Here is a 12,633-nt window from a genome sequence, read left to right on the forward strand (position 1 = left end):
GCCTGGTGTTGGCACATGTTAATGTCTGTTAGTGCTAGAAGCACCAAGGACAGCATTTGTGTATATGTGCTTTGTAGAACATAGAAGTCATTGCAATTACGGGTGACTTGAAATTGTGTCATTTCCTCCAGTTTGACTTAGGAGTGAATATTTACGTTAGCATTTACTGGAATGCTCTGGCAGGAATGCTGTCCTTCTGGATTTGGAACAGGGCACTTGACGAAAGACAGTAAACATTCATTGAAGAAAAAAAAAAAAAAGAATCCATTGGGTTTAGAAGAGGAAACAGCATTTCTGTTGTTACGCTGTGTTTCCCAATGAAGAGGCCTTGTCGCTTAGTACCCTAGCTACCGCAAACAGAGGATTAGACGGCATTATGGCGAAGATGGCAGACTTGAGAATTGTATCCCTTGAAACGAAAGTCGAATGCCAAACTGGAAATTCCAGCAGGATTTCTGATAGCAATGGGGGAATTGAGAAGCCCACAATTAAGCATATGGGCATTAAGATAATTGTCAGATCTGTTGGCGAACATGATAGAAGACAGATTGGTACGAATCAGTGCGCTCCACTGCAGCACCCAGGGAGACAATTTGACGTTTTACCTGCCTGAGTTACTCTTCCATATTTGTCACTAAATGTGCAACACCGCATCTCACCGAGTGTTAAGTGCTGTGTGTGTTTTCCGGGAATGCCATGCTCAGGTAGCACAAGAGCTCCCTCTAGTGAGTTTCTGATAAAATTGTCTGAATATTTTCAAGATAAATGTTTTTTTTGTGTGTTTAAAAAAAAAAAAATGTTTAGATCAAATCTGAGTTATGATTGTTACTGTAATGTAGAATTTATGTTGTTTTTTTTATACTTGGTTACACGTAAGCCTAAATAAAGGTACAGAGGACTTTGTTAAGCTACGTTTTGTCGGTCCATCAGTTCATGTGTGTTGCATTTCTCCAGGTGGGGTCTCATCGGGAGGACAGTCTACGAGGGAGTCACTCACTTGTGCCAAACCAGGTGTCCGTTCCACAGTTACCTGTTCAATCTGCAACGTCACCAGATTTAAATCCACCTCAAGATCCGTACCGAGGTAAAAATGATACTACAGTCATATAAAGGTTCCTGTCGATCAGCCCAAGTAAACTGGACTGAATCAGTCTCCCCAAATGTGTGTTTAGCCTATTTGAGTTCCCTTCCCTCTGAAGGGGACTCTCTGTTCCCATTGCCTATGATTGAAGCTTGCAGTATAGATGCTGGTGTATAACCTTGTCAGCATTCCACTCACTTCCCTCAGTACACAACATTCATGAACTAGGCTCATAAGCTTCTATCATCATCAACATCATCAACATTTATTTATATAGCTTCTATGATCTCATAGGAACAGTCAGCTAAAGCAGTAGCTAAATGCCAGTGTACCCAACTTCATTCCTACAACTGGAGAATGCTGTAAAAGGGTATTAAATAGGCTTTTTATTACCAGTTACTGATCATACTTATCTGATTTAGAGAAAGTATCGCATTCCCATGCCCACACTACACACATGAAGGTGGCAGGCAAACTAGCAACAGACGTGTAACCGATTGGCGTGATATGCTCCAACACTACTATGTGCATAAACTGAGCAAACATTGGAAGGTCAGCTGAGCAGGTGTAAGCTGCATTACTCAGAATGTGATAGTATGGGGTTCAGAGCCTGGTCTAAGTATGTGTTTGAGGTATCAGTGTTAAGAAGGGTTAGACTCGGTAAGACTTTATACCTTACCAATATTCCCATGGAAGAGCATGAAAGTAACTATACAGTTTTGTAACACATAGCAAATAAAAAAAATGGTTATATTGTTTGTTTTTCTAAATATATTTTAGTCTACAAATGATTGGTCATTGCAAATGGATAAAAATTGTTACAAGTACAGTATGCTGAGATCATGCAGAATGTCTGCAATTTTGCTAAAGTACCATTTTATTAAATATAGCCAGTTTGATTATTTATTTTTTTTACAAATTTGGCCAAGTTGTCTTAGTAAATCTGCAAAGAATATACTGGCGTGCAGTGGTAATTCTTCCCAGTTACTCCTGACTCTCTAATATAAAGGTAATATATATCTGTGTATTTCCTCGCAGGCATCCCAACTGGTCTGCAAGGACCAAACATGTCTCCCGGTAGCTCCGAAATTAAATCCGACGACGAAGGAGATGAGAATCTTCAGGACTCGAAATCGTCCGATGACAAGAAATTAGATGATGACAAGAAGGATGGCAAATCAATTACGAGGTCAAGATCTGGGTAACAGTACATAATAGTGTCGCTTCATTTAATTCCTTCACTGGATTTCGATGAAGTGAACAGAAAGGATTATGGAGATACCATGTTTTTTTTCCCCCATGGCTTATAAAACCAAGTGCCTGGAGGAAATCAAGGGCCAGAATGTACAGGCACACCACCATTTCAGAAATGTACTCTCAAATAAAGTAATCCCAGTACAGAGTAATAATATTAATAAGCAAAATCAGGTTTGTCATAGTGGGTCCATCGTTCACATTCCTCTACTCGAAATGAGGCAAAGCAGTTGCTGGCTATTCTGGGTTATTGGTCTTAGGGTTCTGCCTAAGGCCAATATTAAAAGCAACATTGATTTTTGATTGATAAATAGTTGCCAGGGAAATAAATTAACTTTAGGCTATAACTGCATAATATATTCCAGACAGATGAGTTATACTGGAAAACCAGGAAGCAGAAGTGGAAAGCATTTCCTGTTGCAAAATATTTCCGGTAATAACGGTCCCTGATGTGGCAGAGCTTTTAGGCTAGGCCTACAACAATTAGCCACAGTGCAGGCCATGATTCTTCATGGAGTTGCTTGGCACTCTCCCAGTGTTCCCAGGGGAATGATGATAACAGTCATTACACAATGGGCGGCATGCCACACAATCACTGGCGCTATCGCTGGTGTAGCATAAACCTTAAATGGCTCCTTAAAGTGCTGTTTGGTAGCTAACAATAAGACTTCTATCCCTAGTGAAGCAAATAACTTCTTATTTATGTATTGTGGGAAAATGTACTAAAATAGTGATACTGTCCCTAGAGTATTTGTGTAGTACAACTTTGCAGTGAGTACAATGTGCATATTTTCTTGATAATAAATGAGAATACATTTCAATGCAGTGGCCCTTGAGTGGTTCCTCTCCATAATCAGTGTAGGTATTGTTGGAAAGTGTACTTCAGATGCCAGGCTAACTCGTGGTACAATGTTTTATTGATACATTGGGTCAATTTATGACTAAAGGGCTTTTCCGCCTTCAGACAACTTTATTGGTTTGTGCTTTCCCTTTGTTACTTGCTCTGACTTTATACCAGTTGTAAGACAGTGGTAGAGGAAGAAGCGTATTTAATGGAAGTTACAGTAGGACACATCCATACCAATTAAAGTCATCAGAAGGTCGAAAACTCCTCAAAAGCACAGGCATCAAGTACACTTACAACATGTGACTGAGATATCAGAATATTCAATGTAGCTTCTCTATTTATAAATGTAATATGATGGCAGTACATATATTAATATTACAAAAGCCTGCGCTGTGCCTCATTTTGATGTGATGTGCTTTCAGTATAAATAAAAGCTACAAGTATACAGTGGTAACTTAACATTATTCACCGAAGTGATGTAAGACTATTTGGAAGGTGATTTAGATGTGATCCAGTTTGGAATTGCAATTAAAATATTAGGATTTTTTAAATAAATAAATATTTATAAAGTGGGGGGAGTTCAGCGTATGTAGAGCATGGGACTTCAACTCATGTAGAGCGTGGGACTTCATCTCATATAGAGCGTAGGACTTCATGGCATATAGAGCGTGGGACTTCATCTCATGTAGAGCGTGGGACTTCATGGCATATAGAGCGTGGGACTTCATCTCATGTAGAGCGTGGGACTTCATCTCATGTAGAGCGTGGGACTTCATCTCATATAGAGCGTAGGACTTCATGGCATATAGAGCGTGGGACTTCATCTCATGTAGAGCGTGGGACTTCATGGCATATAGAGCGTGGGACTTCATCTCATGTAGAGCGTGGGACTTCATCTCATGTAGAGCGTAGGACTTCATGGCATATAGAGCGTGGGACTTCATCTCATGTAGAGCGTGGGACTTCATCTCATGTAGAGCGTGGGACTTAATGGCATGTAGAGCGTGGGACTTCATCTCATGTAGAGCTTGGGACTTCATCTCATGTAGAGCGTGGGACTTCATGACATGTAGAGCGTGGGACTTCATCTCATGTAGAGCGTGGGACTTAATGGCATGTAGAGCGTGGGACTTCATCTCATGTAGAGCGTGGGACTTCATGACATGTAGAGCATGGGACTTCATGGCATGTAGAGCTTGGGACTTCATGGCATGTAGAGCGTGGGACTTCATGGCATGTAGAGCGTGGGACTTCATCGCATGTAGGGCAGGAGAGTTCATCGCATGTAGAGCTGTGGAGTTCATCGCATGTAGAGTGGGGGAGTTCATCGCATGTAGAGTGGGGGAGTTCATCGAATGTAGAGTGGGGGAGTTCATCGAATGTAGAGTGGGGGAGTTCATCGAATGTAGAGTGGGGGAGTTCATCGAATGTAGAGTGGGGGAGTTCATCGAATGTAGAGTGGGGGAGTTCATCGCATGTAGAGCGTGGGAGATCATCGAATGTAGAGCGGGGGAGTTCAGTATATGTAGAGAAGGAGGCTTCAGGTCAAGTAGAGCGTCGGTGTTCGGTGCATGTAGAGCAAGGGTGTTCAGCGCATGTAAAGAGGGGGAGTTCAGCGCATGTGGAGCAGGTGAGTTTAGCACATGTGGAGCGGGGGAGTTCAGCACATGTAAAACGGAGGTTCAGCGGATGTGGAGCTGGGGAGTTTCGCATATGTAGAGCGGGGGAGTTTAGCGCATGTAGAGCAGGGGAGTTTAGCGCATGTAGAGCAGGGGAGTTCAACGCAGATGGAGCAGGGGAGTGCGGCGCATGTGGAGCAAAGGAGTTCAGCACATGTGAAGCGGGGAAGTTCCTCAAATCTAGAGCGGTGGAGTTTGGCGCATGTGAAGCAGGGGAGTTCAGCACATGATGTGGAGCAGGGAAGTTCCGCATACGTAGAGCGGGGGAGTTCGGCGCATGTGGAGCTGGGGAGTTTGGCACATATGGAGCGGGTGAGTTCGATGCATGTAGAGCAGGGACTGGTAAAATTTAAATTTAAATTAGGCATTGGTTCAGTATTTGGGGGCATAATGGTACTCACTAAGACTGTAGAAAATTCTTCTATTGCCTCACAGCCAATGTAGCAAATCCAGAACGTTTCACGGTTTTACGTCTTTGCAGTGTTTCAGAGGTGATTGCAATTTGGCTTTGGACATTGGTTTAATAAATGTAACAATGTTATCTATTTCCCCCAGAATCACCCACTGTTAATGAACCATGTTGTACTATAATTATTTTATTTTGGTTTGTTCTGATATATGAGTTATCTAAACAGATGGACTTGTTACATCATGTAACCTCCATCAGAATATCTCTCAGGTCACAGTAGAAACTGCAGAGCATCTACATGAACTGAGGTGTGAGACAGGGGGCTCAGTAACGCTCTGGGTGTCTGTGATCAAAAGTGTTTTAACCTGTTCATTTTTCCCCAAAAATGTTTATCATGTATTTTATTTCTGTTTTGCGTGGAGTTTATATCGAAAAATGTTTCATTATTTCTCAGCAATAACGACGATGAAGATTTGACACCAGAGCAGAAGGCGGAGAGGGAGAAAGAAAGAAGAATGGCAAACAACGCCCGTGAGCGTCTCCGAGTACGCGACATCAATGAGGCTTTCAAGGAGTTGGGGCGGATGGTGCAACTTCACCTTAAGAGCGATAAGCCACAGACCAAGCTCCTCATACTACATCAAGCTGTAGCTGTAATCCTCAGCTTAGAGCAGCAAGTTCGAGGTAAGTTTCTGCGCTACGGACAGAACGCTATTGTAGGATTAAACACACAATTTTATACTATTGTAGATGAAGTGCAAGAAGTGGGGTCCACTGGTTGTCATACACGGTCTGTATTCTATTTGGAACAAACTGTTTTGGAATCCCGCAACTCTGACACTTTGGGTCCAAAAACAATGGCCTACTTGACACTTCCGATCAAGTACACACTAACTATTGGGGTCTTGGCAAAAAAATATGTTGAACATCTCTTGGCAACCAAATCTCACAGTAACATCCAGGAGTATACAGCCTTGGCATCCAAGTAACCCCAGTTGGCTGATCTAGAAGGTAACTGGAGTCCAGGTGCTCTGATAGTTCCATATTCTGTATTATGTTCCCCAAATATGAGGGACTGTATGAGTTCCATATTTTTACTCCCTTCATGAGTCCCAAGAGTCCCTTTTAAAGTTGTAGGTCATCACCTGGCATATGTCAAGACGGAACTGTTGAATGTACCCTAATGTACGTTCTACAACTCGGGGAAACTCTAGATCACATTAAATGAAAGACCTCCAAAGGGGAATAACCTCCTAAAGGAGCTCAAATTAGAACTATGAGATCATGAACCAGGGTGAAACCAAAACTAGAACCTCTCACTGTACAAAGCCAAATGGAGACTAGCTCCACTATGTCAGTAGATCAAACCTATATTTGCGAAACGCGTGTGGGGTTCTTTTTGTTTGATACGACTATCTCATGTATTATGTTATGTAATTGATATTGTTTACATTTATTTGGTTTTAAGTTGTATTAAATGATTATTTTTCAGAACGAAACTTAAATCCTAAAGCAGCATGTCTAAAGAGAAGGGAAGAAGAGAAAGTGTCCTCAGACCCTTCACCTCTATCCCTTTCAGGACCCCACGGTGGAATGGGGGATGCATCAAATCATTTGGGACAGATGTAGAAAGGCAAGTTTACAGTTGTGTTGAAACCAGCACTGCATGAAATACACAGTGTCATTTAAGAAAAGTAAGAAACTTGTGTAGCGCAGTTTATAGATGATATTTTTGTTTATCTCCGCTGTTTGCCACCATGAATGAATAGTAAGTAGTAGTAAGTAATCACCTCCTTACTACTAAAGAGAAAGGGTATAGGCAGAATTTGCATGTACAGTTGCGGAATTATTACCACCACAGTCAGGAAAATACTCCAAACAAATATTCACATTACACAACTCTTTGATCTGGTGAGATAAAATGAAAGGAACAGATGAAAGACTCTTGGCAACTGTTTTTGATTTCTGAAATGTATTGTGTAATATGTGAACTCTCTGTACTATTTGTCATGTTGCAGAGCTACCATAAAAAATTACAAATAAAAAAATACATATATTCAGCAAGAGAGTATTTTTAATGAGTCATTATTTAATTATTTAATGGAAAAGAATTACAAATCCTATGCTCAGCACACACAGCAGACCTGTCTGTAGAATTCTCACCATGCAGCTGCTGGTGTCAAATTACACTGACCACAGCCACTGAATAATGTGTCTGGTATAAAATCTGGCACCAGTAACTGCCTATTCAGAACTCTATATTTATTAATAAATATACTATTTTATATATAATATTTTTATTTAAAAAAAAATGATACAATTAAATATAGGTTTGCTGTGTATTTTTGTCATTGTGTTGTGTTCTTTTGTTTTGTGTTAGGTCTTTTTTTGCAAAGTTTGATTTATATATTTTTTCCATTTGGGATTTTGAGTAATGTGAACATTTAAAAGAAATATCAAGTTGCTATGACATTGCTGTTTTTATTTTTTTATTGTTCATTAAACACACTCCTTTGAACCAGAGTAATAATTAATAATAATAATAATATGATATTTTATGATATTCTTGTGTTTTAAATTGAGGTTCGCAAAGTAACATTCATTCATAAATTCTTTGTGTTTTATATTATTTACACTTTGTAAAATAAATATATATTTGCTAATACTTGATTTTCTTGTTTTTTTTAGGTCCACGTTTTTTTTTGCATTTCTTCATTTAGGCAAAAAGCCACTTCCTTAACAGCTGTATTATCTTAAACCCACATAAACATTTCTCCCTTGACCCTCTTTTTGTAAAATAAGACAAGTCTGAGTAGATATATGCATTACAGACGCAAGAGGTTTCAGCATTCCCGATGCAAGAACAGCGGATCTCGGAGGACTCTCAACACGTAATACTGAATGTTCCGAGCAGTATGTTGCAGGCTGCGATTACGCGGCCTAGACAGTGAATGGCAATCTACTCCACGCCGTGGAACAATGCATTTGTGCCTAAACTTCTTTTGGAAACAAAATAAATAAATATATAATTAATTTGTAAGTCTGAAAAAAAAATATTTAATTTAAAATTGTATACTTGCAATAATGAAAAAGTGTACTTCTGGAGGACAACGGAAAAAAAAAGACAGTTTTTGTTGGTGTCGAATTCCACTAGTGTTTATATTTTCTGGAGAAAAAAAATGGTGGGGGGCTTTGCTGCCCAGATATTTACAAAACCAGCAAATGTCTGAAAACAAATTAAGTGATGATATTAGCCATTCCTTAGGGTGGGAGGAACAGATGGAACTAATAGACCTATGACAAATATATAAATATATATATATAAATATATATGAAATTGTAGTGCATATGGTAGACTTGGTTCATTTGTTTAAAAACTGTTTTTGCTCCTGTATAAATAATAACGATGAATAACTTTTTTTTTTTTTAAAAAAGAGACTTTACTGTAAATAGGGTTTTTTTGTGCGTCTTCTCTGTCCTATTTTTTTATTTTAATTTTTTTTCTCGTTCTGTTCTTGCGACTTGTCACGTGAACTCTGTAGGGGGAGGTAATGCAGGATAATATGCTGAGCCTTTAGTTGCTTCTCAGTCATTGACAGAGTCGTTATTCCAGTCTATGGGAACGCAGGTCTTAAGACACACCGTGTATATATATATATTGCCGGCAACACAGACTTGGCATCTTGAGTTTTTTGCCATTATGTAAAGCTGCACATTTGAGTCTATTCTGGGATTTTTTCATAGGTACAAGGTTAGAATGCTACAAATTGTTACCACTGTGCCTTCCAATGTTTATATCATCATTAAGGAAAAAAAAAAAAAAAAGTATAAAAAAAAAAAAAAATCTTTTAAGTGGCTGTGATATAGCTAACCAATTACAAGTGTTAACTACATATGTAGCTAAAGCGGTATGCAACAAGAGTTTTTCTGATAATATGGTCGGTATATTGTAAGGATATATTCGTGGCTGATGACCACTCCGCTGCCATTTTTTTCGGTTTGTAAAAATGACAGCAGCCAATCATAAAGAGGAATATGGAAGTATCGAGTAATCTAGCACTTGAGTGTGGCAACAAAGGTTTTTCTGGGCCAGTATGAATGTTATTTCTTTTTTGGCAGCTTGGTGTCACTTTCCTGCCCAATAAGAAACGGGAGGTGCGCTGAACCAGCTACCACTGCAGAGCCTTTGGTTTCTGGTATGCAGTATAACTTACATACTGCCCTTTAACACAAGGCCTTTGTTAGACTCTATTGTCGCAAATGTCAGCCTTTATTTTTTTCCAGCCACACAAACTTGGCATGTATTAAACTTTTTATCCCTCATTTAACTAGGATTATCATCATTTAGCCCTGTGATCGCCATACAACGGTCTAAATGTCCATCTGTTCTCCAGCTATATACATTCAGAAACGACAATTGCATTTGTAAATTTTATGCAACAAATGACAAATGTATCCTTATTTTGAAATCGTGTATGTAAAATTTATATTTTTACATGTAGACTCTTGTTATTATGTGTTTTAATATGTTGTAATGGGATCTTTTTTTTTTTTTTTTTTTTTTTTTTTTTTAATCTGTGTGGTTGAAAAAAAAAAGACAACTTTTAAATCGAATCTTAAAGATGCGAAAATTTTGTGTTTGTTTCCAAGATCATAAATGAACAAAACAGACAGTTGCCCTGTATTCATTTCCATATGCTCCAAATGTATGATGAAGCACTGTAAATATGTTACATGTGGAAAAATGAGATTCTGTCGTTGGTTTCTACAATTTTTTAATTTGTGAATGTGGAGGTGGATTTAGGGGTTGTCACAAAATCTAAATCATTGTGTCGCTTTTTGTACCTATATTACAGAACCCCGGTAGTTCTCTCCTCCCTTTGATGTTATTTCATTCAGCAGAAAGATGTTGTACATTGTATTATAAAACTATTTTCAGTTTTGCATCTTTTCACAGGCTTTATATCTTGTCCAACTGTTTATACACAAATCAACATGGGTCAAAATAAAGCTAAAAATCTACTTAGTTGTACAGTAATATACCCACCACCTATTTTGGATACTTTTTCTTAATTTCAGCTGGAATTTAATTTGATAAATTTTAATTACATTTGAATTGATAAAAAGCAGTGTTCTTCAGTTATAAGTAGTATTAAAACAAATATATACATGTACATTATGCATAACCGTTTTAAACCTATTTGAAAACTTAAAGTGGTGCTTAACGAAGCGGATGTTAATGGGTTTTTTCAACCTTGAACTATTGCATTATTGTGTGTTCTGTTTAGTGATAAACACTTAAAGAGTAGTTGCAAATGTTTGTTTGACCTCCGTGCAAGGCGGGATTCAGTTAACACATGGCGTTAAAAATAAAACAAAGTAGTCTTATATAGATTTTGCATCGTGATCGAAAAATAAAATCAGCCGAAATCATGGTGCAATGTAAATTGTATTATAATAAGTTTGTTGAGCTTTGGTTGTAGACTTGCAGCTCATATAGAGAGTATATCAGCAAACATGCCCTTTACCTTGTACCTCTTAACTACTTTGTGGGCTTCACCAATATTCAAGAGAGGGCATCTTGGGAACCAATCACGTCACAGGGGCACAAAGAATGCAGCCTATTGTGCTTTCTAGATGCAGTCTTAACAATCCACCTCCACATTGAATGCCCGTAACGGTGTCGCCAAACCCACATTCTGTCCACTTGCGATGGATTCTTAGCAATTGTCTGTAGCATAGATGCAAAGGAACCAGAATACTTAATACAACTGTTAATCCAACCAGCAATGCAACTTGTTCTGGTTCAGTCTTCCGATTTCATTCCTTTTTTTATTTGTGAACAGGGTGATGTGATGGATCTAAGAGGTGCAAAATGTTTCATTTTGCCATGTCAGGCAGGAGGAATGTTAGTTTTATAAGCACCAAGTGGCACCACCCAGACAGAAAATCTGCAAAGCATCAGAACAAAGCAGCACAAACAACTACCAATAAAAAACTGGAACAAAATGTTTCAAGGTGGAATAAACCATTCCGGCATATGGGGGGGGGGGGGGGGTACTGGAGCCTTTATGCCTTCTATTTTCTCATTCGTCCTCTTTCTTTTCCCTTTAAGGACTTGGAATTGGTGCATCCGTGTGCAGTGCTGGGTTTTCTGTATTCATTTCAAGTATTCTAGACATATGTAATGGTGAAAATATATGAACTGTGGCCTTTTTTCATTGTTACTTGTAATGCAATTGAGTGAAGATAAGGTAAAAAAAAGCAGAAATTCACCATGTATCAGTGCCTGGCTTTTATTATAAAGATTCTTTTTGTCTAGTGCTCTTTTTGCTATACAAATAGACTAGTATTCCCTGATGCATAAAAATGAAATAATAATAATAAAAAAGTATAATTGGCGTATTTCCACTGGATCTTTATTTTTACCATGAATAATCCAGGATAAAAAAAAATATTATTGGAATTGTCTGATTTTGATTATTTCTATGTAGATTTTTGAGATCATCAACTCAAAGGGGTAGATTTATCAAAGCTTCTAAAAAGGAACAGTGGAGATGTTGCCTATAGCAACCAATCAGATTCTACCTATCGTTTATCCAGTACATTCTAGAACATGATAGCTAGAATCTGATTGGCTGCTTTGGGCAATACCTCCACTTTCCCTTTTTAGAAGATTCGATAAATCTTCCCCAAAATGTCATTTTGTTTAACTGTTTATACGTTCTTCTTTATCTTGTGTTACAAAGATGAAAGCGTAAGGTGGTTCCTACTCTTTATATTTTCTATTAGTTGCACAGGGAGCATTTTTTTTGCGACTGATCAAATATATGACTAAAAGTTTGAAGAAAAAAAAATCTTAAAAAAATGGAAAAAAGGCAAAAGAAACAAAAAAAAAGAACAGTTACACCTTGTTCTCAATGTGTGGCTGAGTGCCTCGAATTTTTTCATGTTTTTGGTGTGGTTCTGATTTGTAGAAGTGTCCGAACAGGTTGTGTGCTGGAGTTTCTTTGGGAAAATTGCACAGTGTAGTGTAGGCCATTTCCTGTCTCTCAACAGTAGTTATTCAATGCAGCCATGTACATAACCGTTATGTAGCAATAAATGTGCCATTTTTATAAACCGTTTGATGCTTGTTTTATTGTGGTGATCATATGTTGACTTTTACACTGTTTTTGTATTATATTATATAGTCCAATTTTGCAAAGGAGTCTAGGGGGTAAATGTATCAATCTGCGGGTTCTTCAACACCCGCATGTTCAGCCTCTTCCGCGATTAAATTTCAAGCGGCGCTGCATTGTAAAGGGTTAACTTCCCTTTACAATGCAGCGCCGCTTGAAATTTAATCGCGGAAGAGGCTGAA

At 38.4% G+C, this 12,633-nt stretch overlaps 1 protein-coding gene across 22 annotated transcripts in view; it reads left to right on the forward strand.

Annotated features, from left to right (window-relative positions):
* TCF4 (transcription factor 4) overlaps nt 1-12,392 on the forward strand; it is a 318,760-nt gene extending 306,368 nt beyond the window's left edge. For 16 of the 22 annotated variants that reach the window (XM_075185214.1, XM_075185193.1, XM_075185148.1 and 13 more), the window contains 5 exons: nt 955-1,084; nt 2,120-2,282; nt 5,725-5,954; nt 6,763-6,903; nt 7,959-12,392. In XM_075185214.1, the coding sequence (XP_075041315.1) occupies nt 955-1,084; nt 2,120-2,282; nt 5,725-5,954; nt 6,763-6,899 (660 nt within the window). In that variant the 3' untranslated portion in view covers nt 6,900-6,903; nt 7,959-12,392. The remainder of the gene's footprint in view (nt 1-954; nt 1,085-2,119; nt 2,283-5,724; nt 5,955-6,762; nt 6,904-7,958) is intronic. The other 6 variants (XM_075185157.1, XM_075185224.1, XM_075185253.1 and 3 more) reach the window with 1 other exon arrangement.
* The last annotated feature ends 241 nt before the right edge of the window (nt 12,393-12,633 follow it).

This window comes from Mixophyes fleayi, chromosome 1, assembly GCF_038048845.1.
Source record: "Mixophyes fleayi isolate aMixFle1 chromosome 1, aMixFle1.hap1, whole genome shotgun sequence".
NCBI classification, from domain to species: Eukaryota; Metazoa; Chordata; class Amphibia; order Anura; family Limnodynastidae; genus Mixophyes; species Mixophyes fleayi.